The sequence below is a fragment of the Oryzias latipes genome, chromosome 12 (genome assembly GCF_053564925.1).
Source record: "Oryzias latipes strain Hd-rR chromosome 12, Olatipes_Hd-rR_3.1".
NCBI classification, from domain to species: domain Eukaryota; kingdom Metazoa; phylum Chordata; class Actinopteri; order Beloniformes; family Adrianichthyidae; genus Oryzias; species Oryzias latipes.
In genome coordinates this window covers 8,589,828-8,604,524 of record NC_136248.1, presented here as the reverse complement: position 1 = coordinate 8,604,524, position 14,697 = coordinate 8,589,828, and the positions used below count along the sequence as shown (strand labels likewise).

Sequence of the window (14,697 nt, the reverse complement as noted above, 5' to 3'; positions counted from 1 at the left end):
ACTCAGCAAGATTTCCACAGTCTGTCTCTTGCTCTTTGCTCCTTTCGTTTCCGAAAACACCCTAAGAAAGAAACGACAGGTTTTATAGCTCTATCATTTTCCACCTCTAACATGGTACACAGCAGTGAAAAGACAACTCAAAAGGGTTAGATTTATCCCTGTAGTTATTAGAAATAAAAATAAAAGTATGAAACCTGTAGCGAGGAGCATCCTCTCGCTCTGGTAAACTCATTAGCCCGTTTGCCCAAATTCTGAGCTCAGAGGTGCTTTTGTGTTTTCTGCAAACTTCCTCTTTCACTGCTGACAGCTGAGTTTCCACAACTCCGCTTTGCTTTTTGCTTAGCAGTTCTTCTGAAAAACATGCAAACTAGCATCTCTTTTTAAAAGGAGACCTTGATCCTGGCCATCTGTTGCTATGGTTATGTTTACATGCCAGAGTGACATCTTCTCAGTTGCTTCGAGATAATTGTTGTCCTATCTAATCTAAAAAAACAAAAAAAAATGCTCAATTAGAAGCCGAGTTAGTAAACATTGTTTGTGAATCACTGTGGAGCTTCTGCTGAGAATTATTATGTGCTTAAGAACATGAGAAGAAAAACAGACCCTGGAGTGTGGATTTTAACACTTCACGTAGGTGTTAAAACAGTAGCACTGGCAGTTATGCTGTCAAGCCCTTTTTCACACAGAAAACAAAAATCACGAGAATTGTTTTGAATGGAGATTAAATCTGGTGTCAGTAATGCAATGAAAGTAAAGAAAGAGATAAGGATTCTTAATGTTCCACTCTGATCACTTTTTGATTTCTTTTCAATGCATTCCCAGTGGTCTTTTAATTATGATTTTGCCATTTTTAGCCAAAATCTTGTCTTCTAGGACATAGTTTCTGCAGAGCGGCAGTAGTTCATCAGAAATCTCTCTCTGAGTTGTGGGCAGAACTGTTGGCGCTGAGTGTGCCTGCCCCTTCTGTCCGAATTCCATCTGTTTACACTCTCTCTAACCTTATCTTTCAGCCCCTTAAACCCACCTATCCCAACATTAACAGTGCAACAAAATTGGTGAGAAATATTGGAGCTATGCAGCTGCAGAGTTTTGAGCCCGATGCCAGATTTGACGAGGAAAAGAGGTTCATGAATCTAGTCATTTACACGTGGATGCATCAGGATGGAGCGGAGCAGGAGGTTTGTGGTGTGCCATTGAAGGTTTTACGTCACACCTACAAACTTTTCCAAAGGCGTTTTTTCACCAGCTCCTGATTCACAACAATTTGAATAAAATATACTCAGAAAGGATATTTTAAGCTAAATTTTCTTCATATATGTCCTCCTTCATCAGAAAAACGCCACAAGAACGTGTTAAAAACACAATTTTCATCGGAGTGGGTATTTAAGATGAAGGGTTCATCATCACATTTTTAAATCTTTACTGGATTTTTCTTGACCCTTTCTTGGCCCTGCATCCCCTCCCTCCCTCTTTACTTTTATTTATGTCATTGTTTGGCTCTTTACTCCCTTCAAGGATATTATCATTTACTGCCTCTTACCTCACTGGCTGTCGCCTAAGCGTTCCCAGCACCCTGAGGGCTGTGGTTAGACAACAACAGAGCCCAAAAGGCTAACCGAATCCGCAGAAAAACGGGATTAAATGAATTTATGCTCCCTCAGTCAGGACAGGAGAGAAAGAAGGGGGAAAATAAAGCTAACATGATTTCAGCCCTCCTCACCTCTCTGTGACCGACACAAGTATTCTACCCTTGGGCTGACCTCCACTGCCAGACAGCAGTTCCTCCAAAGTGGGGCCCCTTTCTTCTTCTCTAACAACCCCTGCTTCCCTTTCCCTCACAACAAGACCAAGGCCTCTCCAACTCAAGACGTGAAACAGAAACCAGAGTAGGGAAAACTTACCAACACCCCTCTGCCTGACATGTGTTTGAAGGATTTCTGGGTGTACCTTTAAACCTGAGGGACGCATTTGACTTTCTAATAAAACAACCTCATCGCACAAGAAATTCCTTCAATTTCTTTTGACTTGTTTAAAGAAAAAGCGTGCACAAACTCGATTTCCACGCTATCTTGAGTGAATTAAATGGCTGTATAGCCTCTCACAAAGACAAAACACACATGCATCTTTTTACTTGAGGGTGGACATGCGGTTTCTCCCGCCTTGGCTACAAGTCTCTGTGTCTGCTCACCACACAAACTATTTCCTGTCTCAGCTCTCCGAGCCAATCGGATGACAAAACTAACACAGCAGTGTATTAAATCTGCCTTTGTACACTACAAAGCCTTATTGATGTGTGCCGAGGCTTTTTTATCAAGATGTTCTTGCCCTATTTCAAGAAGTGTGAGAACATTTTCTTGTCTTTGAGCAATTTGTGTTAAAAGAGAAGACTTTTCATAAAAAACAACAAGAAAAATATTTTTATTTAAGAGAAAAGTGAAGATTTGTTTAGTGTCAGCTCTGAAGGGTAGGGGGCTGAACTTTCTCAGATATTTAATTCGCTATTCACTATTATAAAAGTACACATAATAGGCTTATTCCTGCATCATATGCACATCTCATTTATGAACTATTTTTAATCTACCACTAATGTGTACTGTTGGATAGACAACATGTTTAAGTTTTTGGAAAAGGGAACTGTTCTTTTTTGAGTTTCTTTAAAGATCCACCCCAATGAAAACTTTTTTCTGGTGTTTTTAATATGTTCTTGTTGCATTTTTCTCATGATGAAGGACATATATAAGGAAAATTTAGCTTAAAATTCAGTTTCTAAGTATTTCTTTATTCAAATTGTTATGAATAGGGAACAGACGAAAAAATACCATTTGAAAAAGCTTGTAGCAGTGTCGTAGGGGCTCCAATCGGTGGGTCACAAGCTCCCTGCTCCACTCCATTCCAATCCGTCCTCTTATCGATGACTAGATTCATTTACATCTTTGTTTTCCTCGTCCGATCTGGCATATGGCTTAAAACTGTACAACTGGATAGCTTCAATAGTGTTCACCATTTCTGTTGCGGGAAAGAGAGTAAACAAAAGGGATGATGGGAAATGAGGGCCGTCTTACAACAGTCCCGCCCACAACTCAGAGGTGACATTTTTAATGAACTCCTGCTTCCCTGCAGTAAACGACACCTTTTTTTAAATTTGTCTAAAAACAGCAAAATCATAATTAAAAGACCACAAGGGACACTTTCATAATAGTTCAAAAGATGATTGGAGTGGGAGTGTAACGACTATTTTCTTGCTTTCTGTCTGATGTTATTTACTTGTTACTTACTTGTAGCTGCTCTGGCTGACGTTGATAAACAGCAGTAGTGACCAGAACCAGTTTTGTTACACGCAGCTGTTCAGGAGGAGCGTCAGCGAGCGAAGGAAAAAAACGAGAATGAGGTTGAGTCCACCAGCTGTGTAAACGAGGACATGCCGGTGGAGAAGATCCTGGAGGCCGAAGAAGCGGTGGAACCCAAAACTGAGACCTACATCGAGACCAATCTAAGCGTGCCATCTAACTCGGTGAGCTTTACCTTTTTTTCTCATATGATGAATTAGGACACTAATTTGTGATTGGAAGGAGTATTATTCATTTTCTGGAAAGAGGTGTTGCACTTCACAAATTCACATAACCGTATGTGTACAGCTTTGTGAACATATTACACTGTCATATATACAACCAAACACGAGTAATCACACAGATGTGTTAATTTTGGAATCAAAAGCCGCTGGCGCTGTCCTACTTGACTCAATAACATTTGTGTTGGGATGAGCTTGTGGGATTTTGTGACCTTATGATTTTAGGAGAAGAAAAATATTCGTCACTGTACTAAACAGGTTAGAGAAGGCTGTAAAGGTTATTAGCCTCCTTACTGTCTCTTAGGGCTGTCTCATATCCTGCAAGAAAGGAGAAATACTTTTTTGTGCCAAAATAGAGATTGTTCAGATCAGGAACCTTGATATTTACACCTCTGTGAACTGCAGGTCCTTCACTGCAGCACACATCAGTTATATTAAAGCCTTAGTCACAAGTGTCTGTATGAGGTGTTGACGCAGTTTCTGGGTTGTCCGGGCTGATGGAGGGTCGTAGAAAGGAACGGCCACATCTTAAGGGAAGTACATGTCTATGTTGTAGTTCCCCTGTGACCCGTATGGACACATTGACGAGTGTCGTGTGTGTGGTAAGTGTGTTGTAAAATATTTGTAAGGCTGTAAGGCTACTGTAAATAGCACACTTACGACATACGGGTGATGCTGTCGTATGGTGCCCTTACGCCCCACTGTAGTCTTTATCAAGATGGGAGTACTGGCCCCTTACTGGTGCGTTAGGTGTGCACAGGATATGACAGTGCCGTAGAAGGCCCACAGGATGTCCTAACAAACTATACTCTGATCGGCTAATTCCTTTATTTCTAAAAGCACTTATTACGTGAGCAGCACTTGCACAGTCCACAGGTTTGGAGGGGTCAAGAAATGATGCGTGTGTCTCACCTACGTCACCCTTGCATGTTGTATAAGTGTTCGCTACACAGCATTCCCGTTGGAAAAAATATTCATGAACATTTTGACTCTACTTTATCACCAAGTAGTCTTGAACCTAGTAATTTCTTCTGCAGACAACTCGTATTTAGCCGTAAGGGCAGTTGAGACTAAGGATTAAGCATCCTTGTAAGAGTTAAAAAACAAAACAAAAAGACAATATAGCTACAGCACAGATACACACAGATATATACTTTAAGGGATTAAAAAGGAGGAGAACCACTAGTTTGAAGCTGAAATAGAACAGCTCTTGCTTGTGTGTCATTAACGTGTCTCAAATTTTATCATTGTGTTTGGTATGCATCCATAGTATTCATATCCACGCTCTTCAGTGTTTAACTAATCACACACTAGCTCTCATTTTCTGCTGCAAGAGCACATTTTTTCTAGCCTTAGTTGTGCCATCCTGTGTAGTGTTAGGTTGTTAAGGGTGGGAACCCTTCATACCTCACAGGAAGCTTTCTTGTCTCTATGCCAGCAGCTTTGCTCTCCTCCTTAGACTAGTTTATGATCTCAGCTGGGTATCTAATGACCAACATAGTGTAGCTGTTGATAGTCCTGATTCTTTATCACATATATATTTAGTGCATAAAGTCATTTCTTTGTGTGTTTGGTGTGTGCACACCAATGCACAATGAGGAATTTGTTTATATTCATCCAAGAGCGTATGCTTTCTTTCATTTTTACTCCCACATTGGACAAAATGATCCCAGTTCTGGTTTATTCCACTGTAACACCATCCTCTGTTGCTTGGCAGAGAGGTGGGAACCACAGAGAAGCACATCAAACGAAGCATGATTTGCTTTGAGCGTTGCTCTTAATCAACTACTCCATAGCTATGTCTCAATTAGTGGGAATAAATCTATTCAACTTCAAACTGCCGTCAGTGCATTAGACACTTTCATTTGTGTCAGCTGCCTCTTCTGAGATTATTTTAAATTGGCAAAAGCAAACTTTTCAAAAACGGTAACTTCTAAATATGTCAAAAGTAGTGTAACAAGAAGCGCAGGTGTTAGAATCCCATTTTGTTCTGTATAAAGAATTAAACATTTTCCCTTAACCCTTGTGCTATCCTAGGCACTTTAACATTGGGAGTTGGGTCATCTAGACCCACTAGACAGTGCACTGAACCTTTTTTCTTCTTCAATGATTTGTGATCTTCACTGGTGTCCATGGATTACATGAAATCTTTTCACCTTTATCCACTTTTGTCATGGTAGGGAGAACACGTCAATGTAAGGGTGGGGTCATCTAAGATAGCACAAGGGTTAAATACATACAGGTTTCAGTACTGATCATTTTAACTGACATGGTATTGAGATTCAGCTGTTATTGTTGGTTTTATCTGGAGTAGTATATAAAGAGCTAAGAAAAAATCTTCTGCTGTTAGTTTATTCTCACTTTTTACATTTTAAATAAGAATGACCTGGTATTTACACTGTGTAGCTGTTTAAAGACCCACTGTGATCATCTTTTTTCTATTTTAAAAGTGTTTCCAATGGTCTTTTAATTATGATTATGCCATTTTTAGCCAAAAAATGTTAAAAAATGGTGTCTTTTTTCGGGACATAGTTTCTGCTGAGCGGCAGTAGTTCATCAGTAGTTCATTCTGAGTGGTCAGAGGAACCGCTGTCACAGAGCAACCCCCCCGCCCCCCTTGCCCTCTCCACTGCTGACATGCAGCAGGAAGCTTGTAGCGTATTTTCTCTGTCCAATTAAGCCCTTTTTTTCAGACTGCATTTTTATTTGTCTGCTCCTGGTTCACGACAATGTGAATAAAGAAATACTCAGAAATTCAGTTTTAAATTTAATTTTCTTTATATATGTCTTTCATCATCAGATAAATCATGTTAAAAACTCCAAAAGCACAATTTTCATCAGAGTGGGTCTTTAAGTGTCAAGTTTAAAGCTCCCTGCCCTCTATTTGGTGAAGGTGCTGATACTCATCTGTTTTGATTTTTTTAACTGACTGCTTACACTGATGTAGTTTCTCACCTCCTTTCCTCAGGTGTTATCCCCCCTCTCTTCTCCCACTATTAACTGTGTCGTGTTTGACACAGAGGAGACTGAGAGTGATGAATAATGCATCAGACAGACGGTTACCGAAAGCGTCCCACATAGCCACAGCTTTCTCTGGAATTCTGCAGCAAACAGAGGAGCTGTGCAGCAGCCTGCCAGAGAAGTGAGCAGGGAAAGGGGGAGGGCTTGTTCTGGGATTTGTCTGCTGCAGGGGAGGGAAATGTCCTGTGAAGGAAAGGTAGAAATCTGAGGGCTGTTATGAGAATAAGTGGGAGCTATTTTGGGGGACAGATGGAAATATAGTAGATGAATGTTGACATTTAGGAAGAGGGAGAGGAGCTGGGATACACGAGGGAGCGACTGGCAGCTCTGACACTAATGCACCAAGTGTGTTAAGGTTGGGCCCGCTGGGTCGCTCAGACCTCACTGCCCTACACCAAAAAGATGTTTCCTGAACAACCAGCTAATGCTGGGAAATAACCTTTGTTTTTAATAACTTAAATTAAACATTGACTGTATATGAGAACTGAACTGTGTGACCCCCCTCCCCCCTCACTTTCCAAACAGGAAGTACCCACTGGTTCCAAGAAACCAAAATCCCATAAACCTATTTAGAGAAATAAGCAGCTATTACTCAGTCAATATATTTTTCTGAATAAAATTCTTGCTCTGCTACATTTTTTTACATGTTCTTGCTAATCCTATTTTCCCCCTATATTTTTACTGTAGTTTAAGTTATTCAAGTCATAAACTGACCAACCCGATGCTTCATTAAAAGTGTTTGGTCCCACATCCAATGCCTGAAGCATTTAATTGACAAATTTTGTGTAGCCTGCTTTCAAGTCTTAGGGCTGTGGACTTTCAACAATCTCACTCCTGATTGGCAAGAGTGGTTGCCACAGAAACGCTGACTCAGACCAATCAGTTTTATACTGATAATTTCTGGTTCCAACATGGTGACGTCCATATTGCGTAAAAATAGCGACTCAATTAACTTTATTTCATTGGAGGCATTGGATTTTTGTGGAAATCCAGAGAAAAAGTACTTAAAAATTGTTACCAGTGCTTAAGTCTGGATAATATGGCCTAAAAATTAAAAGAAATTATTTTTGCCACATCAAATTTGATTTCCTATTATTTTTTTACCTCCCTTTATTTTCTTAAGCAAAAATTGCACAATTGCAAATATTTAACAAAAAATCTTATTTTAACATCTCTATTGGAAGTTGACCTGAATTCAAAGTGTAATTAATTACAAGCTAAAGCACTCGAAAGCAAGACATAAAAGGACGGGAGATCATTTTGATAACATGTCTGAGGGAGCACTGGTGAACAGTTAATTCAAATTTGGCATTTCGGAAGATTTATTTTTGGAAAAATCTGGATTTTTGTTTTTTCACCACCCTGCCCCTTTGGACGTCTATTGTTCAGAGTAAGATTACTCCGCCTGTCTCTGTACATTAAAATGGCAATGAGTAAAGTGGAGCTTGCTCCCAAAAATCAATATCTTCAGTTATATTGAACTGTTGCAACTTAAGACTTGGATCAACAGACCACATGTGCGAAATCTGTTTTAAGGCTTTTGCTAACAAAAGTGGGAGTACGACAAATTTGTTTCAATATCTGAAACAGAGTCACAGATGTGATGCTAATTTATCCTAAACCACAATCTTATACCACCTTTTTTATCTGTCTAAATTAATTTCCATTTAGGTTTGATCATTTTAGTTATGCTTCCTTTTTTAAATAATGTCTATTTGAGCTTGATAGAATATTTGCATTTTTTTTAATTTATTTTCCTTAATAATTCTACACATTTACGGTAACTTTTTCAAAATTTCATACATCACTCAAAAGCTCCAAGAAAAAGCTATCTTTTTTTTTTCTTCTAAATTTAGGGAATCTAACTCTTTAAATGAATTGGAGCTTGGAATTTTGGCAGAGCATCTGCATTCAAGCTGCCCCGGGCACAAGAGCTGCTCTCTGAGTACTGGCAACAGGCAACCCCCCTCACCAGGCCTCCATTGAAAAGCGCTGCCCCGTACTATAATTAATCACAGGGCCCGGGTCATGAGTATACACCATGAATAGGCTACCGCCGCTGTCTAATGGCCGGGGTCTGGCCAAGCTGAATAAAAGTGTGTTTATCTCATGGTGACCTAGAACAGGAGTTAAACAGGCGTTAGTAATATGCCTTCAGTCAGAGTAGAGGTTCTCCCTTCAGGAGCAGGAGTAGAGGAGAGGATTCTTTCATTCGCTAATCTGCAATGTTTCCCTTAGATCGCCGATCTCTTACTTCTTTGGAATCAGTTTTCTTGTCTATTATCGCGAAGCTCTCCATCCTTCTCACATGGAGAGGCGAAAATATGGCTGTTGTTTGGAGAGTAATTAGTTGATGAGTCATCCCCACTTGGATTTGAGGATGAGTTTTCTTTCTTCATTCTAAAAATAAGTGGAACACTTGAGCAACTCATTTTCATGCTGATTTGTGCGAGCGGCCAATTTCCTCCATGTTGTCACACCAACATAAACCGGTTCAAGCAGAATAATGAAAAATTGAAAGGCAAATCTTTCGTCTCCCCTCCTCAAGTGATGAAAATTTCATAGGACAGTATGCAAGCCTGGCATTTCTCCAGCTGCATTGCAGTTATGATGCCGTAAATCCTGTTATTTGCCTGGAATGAAGATAGTGCAGTTTGTGGCAGATGTTTAAACAAATAGAAGGAAACTTTATGTCAAATTCTCTTGCTTATTTACTTCTTTTTATTCATCTAGCAGTGACTTGAGTATGTTAATTCTCAGAGCTTAACAATAGAAGGACACAGCTCACTAGTCCATTGTAGCTGAACATTAAACACAGTAATGTGATGCTTGAAAACAGTCCTGGAGAGTGTAAACTTCTCTCCCCTGTCATCTCCACCAACGGAAGCAAAAAAATAAATAAAACTGGTCAGCGTCCATTCAGCATCCATAAGGTTCATGGATTTTAATGTGAACTCTGAGACTTCTCTTCCTCATGAGGCAGAGTTGATACCTGTTTTATTTTTCTATTTATTTATTTTTTCCTGACCTGCATTTGGAATAGATCGTCGTACATCCATGTCTGGAGAAGACATGGAGCTGAAAACTGAGGCTATCAGTCCACTGTCCTCCACCGAGATCCCACACTTAAATATTCATAAGACGCCTGTTGTCTTTCTGTTTCTGAAGTAGAAAGTTTCCAAAGCAGTGTCTGCTTAGTGTTTGCTCTAGTGTTTCAGCTGCAGGGATGTGATGCAGCACAGTGAGTGTCTCCCTTCAGGGAGGGAGCATGGAGGAGAGGACAGGTTAGTCCTACGTCTTTGTACTACAAACAGAGAAAGTGAATGCAGATCAGATTCCTTCTTCATCTTGAACTAATCTCCTCATGAGAGCTGCGGTTGATGCCAGGATCCTTCTGGCTTTAGCTTCGATCTGAGGGATTTTAAGTGAGAACTGGCAAAGAAGTTGCAGACTGTCTTTATGGGACTGTAAGTTCACACAAGGAAGACGTACTGTATTTAAGATGGCTTACTTGGTTTTGTGTCACAGTGAACAATGTTTTGTTTGGGGTTCCACTTAGTCACACCACTGACATAAATTACTGGACTAAGACTGACCACATTTTGGGAATTTTCTTAATAAACCAGTTTATGCTGCGGTAAGGTAACCTTAGAAAAATTATTGCTCTTTTTTTTTTTCTTACACCCAGTGTAACAGAGACCTACAAATTTACCTTTAAGATATTAAAGACAGTTTCATTGTTGGAACATTTTCTCTAATAAAAGATTACCATTTAATTATATTATCATCTTTATCGTCCTGCAAATGTTGGAATTTGTGTCCCTCTAAATCACAGCAAAAAAGAGGTGGCCTAAAATATGAAAAGGACACTAATCTTAAGAATAAAATTACTAGAAAGTAGTACAATTATCTATCCATGCAGCAAGTCATTTTTACTTAATAAGTAATCTTATGATATATCAATATCTAGAAACGAGAAGTTCCATAAAAGAATTCAAAAAGGGGGGAAAAAAACATAAAAAGTTGGAGATACTTCAAATTAAAATCTTTACAGCCCAATAATATGTAGCTTTTGCTAGTTCTAAGAAAATAGTTTGTATTTTTTTAATTTTTATGTAACTAATTGTAGTTCATTTTAATTACAGTGACAAAAAACTAGTGTGTCTAGAAATAAATGACTCATTTTAGAACAAAATGTGAACAAGATGAAAATACAATCCTAGTACAAGTTAGCCCATCTTAATAAATTCTCATCAAATCTAAAACTAGCACTTATTCTTAGTTTTTCTTTTGCCAACAGTATGGAGCATTTTAGTAATCCTTTCCCTATCTATAGATCCTATAGCTCTTAATGAGAAAAAACAGTTCTTCTACGGTGATTTTGGGAAAAGCTTGGAAAGGTGTCGGGCAAAGATAAGTTAAAACAGCTTGAAACCTAAAATAGAGGTTTTAAATCTTTGCAACTTTCAAATAGTTTGCAGAGTACAGTCGGCTTATAAAAATGAGAATATGTTGGGGAAAAGCGCATAATTAGGATTGATATGTTTTATTTAAGCAATAAATGTAAAGCTATGCATTTTTAAAAATGCCAGGGCTATCTGTGTTGTGTTTTACTCCTGCTGTTACGCTCCTAACATCTCAAGGCTTGACAACGTAAAAAAATCAATAAATCATTGCAGCCATCTCTCTGCTTGATCTGGACTGTTTGTTACCAAGAAACCTGTTAGCTTTGCTGTCCTGAGCAATGAAAAAAGTCAGACCTTTTCATTTGTTAGCTAAAATCAGAGCTGTTTGTTTTTCTTATTTTGCAAAAGCATCATTTTTTCTTGTGACATTTTTTTGGCCCCTTCAACCACATGTAAGCATGAAGGAAGGACTTTTCTGTGAGATTGTATAATATTTTTTAAAGTATAATGCGATGTAATAATGAGATGGTTTTGGAAGCTTATGTGCATCAAAAACCCCAAACCATCCATAGAACACATTGGGTATATATATTACAAGGTCCCCCTTTAAGCTTCCCTGCACTTGTTCATTAGGAAAGTGTCTCAGTAAAGCCTCTCAAGGGTCTCTTGAGCTCCGCCAGCAGTACGAAAGTGTTTCAACTCAAAGGTCCCAAAAGGAAGAGCCCGCTCAGCGAAAGTTGTTTTTTCACCCAGCAGCTCTCTGCAGGTATTTCCTCCACAAGCTGGGACAAAGTGACTGTTTGTTTTGTCTGCCTCCTCACCTTCCTCTTTGCAGGGTATCACTCACAGAGTAGCACTTGTTCAGTGTCGAAGTGTGTGGCAAAAAAGGCAGCGATGGGAAACTTAATCCACGATTGGCCCGAGAGTCGAAACAAGCGATGAAGTGAAAATACAAATGTAGCATTCATTCATTTGAGCTGTTTTTGTGTTTGTTTTCTCCTAGCCCAACGACCCAGTGACAAATATCTGTCAAGCAGCTGACAAGCAGCTATTTACCCTGGTGGAGTGGGCCAAAAGGATTCCTCACTTCTCTGACCTGCCGCTAGATGATCAGGTCATCCTGCTCCGAGCAGGTGGGTCAGCACTTGGGTCCCATTAATTTCACAAATTAAGATCAAACATTCATGGATTGAACTACCATTCTTACTATGCTTTGTATGTTTAATGGTTGCTAAATGTGTGTCTTTGCACTGGAAGAAAGAAAATGTAAATAATATTTATTTAATCACCATCATTTATACCTTTAATTAGAACAGGAGATCAGAATCAACAAAACATAACAGATAAAAACACAAAGATTGTGTTACTTCAAAGCCAGTCACAGTCAAAAGTGTTTCTGTCAACTTCCTGGTTAACTTCTGCAGTAAAAAAAACATAAACATTAATGTTGTTTAGGGTCATTTATCAACAAATCCTTCAAATGTTTTCCACAATTTTTCCATCTTCAAAATTTTGTTGGACTACCGTTCCAGTCGATAGATGACGAGAAGATAGGGAATTGCCACAACACCTTAAAAAAATGACTCTTTAAAAACTAGAAAACACTGACACTTTACTTTGAAGATTTATAAACTTCCAGTGACAGTGGCACAAGTGGTTTATTTAATTTTTTCACTTAAATTCCAAACATATTCTCCATATTAAAGCGATATTACATTGACAAAAGTTTATTTTACCATACTTTACTATATTTATAATATTACTAATATTTCATCATATTTGTACTCAAATTTTCAAATATCCAAGTATTCTGTAATCAATGCAGGTCAGCACTACGCCAGCTAACTCCTTAAAGTTGGAAAAGAATGGTGTCAGGCTGCCCGACTTAGGCCACACTCCCATAATTACTGCATTAATCGGATTTTTGTGGAAAAGCAAACTAGCTGCTAAAGATCACAGATGCAGCTCCAAGCAGCATGGAGTGAATCATCTGTCACTTCTGCTACATTCACCGCTGCCACATGCTGAAAGCTCTTCAGGGTTCTCCCAACACATTGCCTACGTTCCAGGCCTGTCACTCCGAATTACACCATCATGTGGAAAAAAACAGATATGCGCAGCAGAGCCATCACTTTAAAAAAAAAAATGCTCCCATCATTTCTCCTCCTTTTCACATTCAATGATGGAGAGACTTCACCAGAGTAGAAAGACATTATTCTGCAGAGCTCGTCTCTTCTTTGCTCTCAGGTTTTCTATAAATAACCACTTTAGTTCTGCTGTATCACGGATAAAAGCATCCCAGCTTCTCTCAAAGCCAAATCAACTGTGGGGAGAAGAGGCGAGTGTTACCAGGCAGAACAGTTAAAGGAGCCCTGTCACTCCTGCAGCGGCGTCTAGTGTCTTCGCCGCCCCCCATGTCAGGCCCCCTGCTTTGGCACATCAAGCCTGTTGTCTTTATTGTGATGGCAGGCGCAGTTCATCCCTTTAACACGCCTGTCTCTTTAGAACACACGACTCAGATGTCTTAGTAATAACCTGATGCTTTTGCTTGGGAAAACTGCAGGGTTTCATGGTGCTTCTAATTGCTTCATTGGAATTCTACTTTTGTTGTCCATTTCACTTCATCTGAATGCAGCATGCACTGTTGCATATTTCTCACTTTTCTGCAATCTGTTCCCTCATCTTCCTCAGGTTGGAATGAACTCCTCATTGCATCATTCTCACACCGTTCCATAGCAGTGAAAGACGGGATTCTGCTGGCGACGGGGCTGCACGTCCACCGCAACAGCGCTCATAGCGCCGGAGTCGGAGCCATCTTTGACAGGTGATTTACTTCTACCTTTCTAAACTTTGACACCGTTTCCGGCCCCATATTTTAAAGGCTTGTAGTTGTGATTACATTGGCTCCTAAGTCATCACACACAAATCCTGCTTGAGCTTTAACAAACTTTAATATTCTGCTTTATGACAGCATCTGCCATTTATGTTTTATTTAACAAAATATTACACTTTTACTTGAAGTTTTGAGCAGTGTCGGAACTATTGACTGAGTCCAGTGTAATAAATATGTGTACCAATGCGTATTGGAGCTCTCAAGGAAACTCTGACCTGCTCAGAAGATGTAAAAAACTCCATGCAAAGTTGAGTGAAGTCAGGAGAACTCAGGAACCACGCTGGTGACGTTTGACGTTCTGGGATAGCTAGCTGAAAAACAGACGTACTCTCCTCAGCATCATCAGTCTGAGCGGATTCAAGATGGAATGTTTTGGAAGTTACTGATATACTTTCTGTAAAATCTTTACCAAAAAATGCATATGCCTTTTTTTAAGACACAATAATTTCAAATGTTGAGCAACACATGAAAAAAGAATTGATGTGACATGATCTTTCAGTAGAGAAATCTCTGCTGAAGTTTTTTTAGGAGTTGATGTTGGTCATTATCAAATAGAAAATGATACATATTTTTGTGTTTATAATTGTTTTTAAAATTTTAAGTTAATAAAAAAAATCAGCTAATTTTTTTTCTTCATTAAGATACCTGGCTGGCTTCTTAAATAAGAAAAAGGTTTTACTTTTATTTTTTTTACTCAAACATGATAATGGAAGCATCATGATGCGGGCTGGTGAGTCTGAAGAGTTGACCCAAAACCAACGCATTCAGTTCTTAACATTTTATCTTATATAGTAAAACCACAAAATCGC

The 14,697-nt window shown here is 39.1% G+C and overlaps 1 protein-coding gene across 3 annotated transcripts in view; it reads left to right on the top strand.

The window, feature by feature from the left end:
• rxraa (retinoid X receptor, alpha a) overlaps positions 1-14,697 on the top strand; it is a 125,403-nt gene that overhangs the window by 102,977 nt on the left and 7,729 nt on the right. For 2 of the 3 annotated variants that reach the window (XM_020707820.3, XM_011481988.4), the window contains 3 exons: positions 3,327-3,511; positions 11,999-12,128; positions 13,687-13,819. In XM_020707820.3, coding sequence (XP_020563479.1) covers positions 3,327-3,511; positions 11,999-12,128; positions 13,687-13,819 — 448 coding nt within the window. The remainder of the gene's footprint in view (positions 1-3,326; positions 3,512-11,998; positions 12,129-13,686; positions 13,820-14,697) is intronic. The other variant, XM_011481990.4, reaches the window with a different exon arrangement.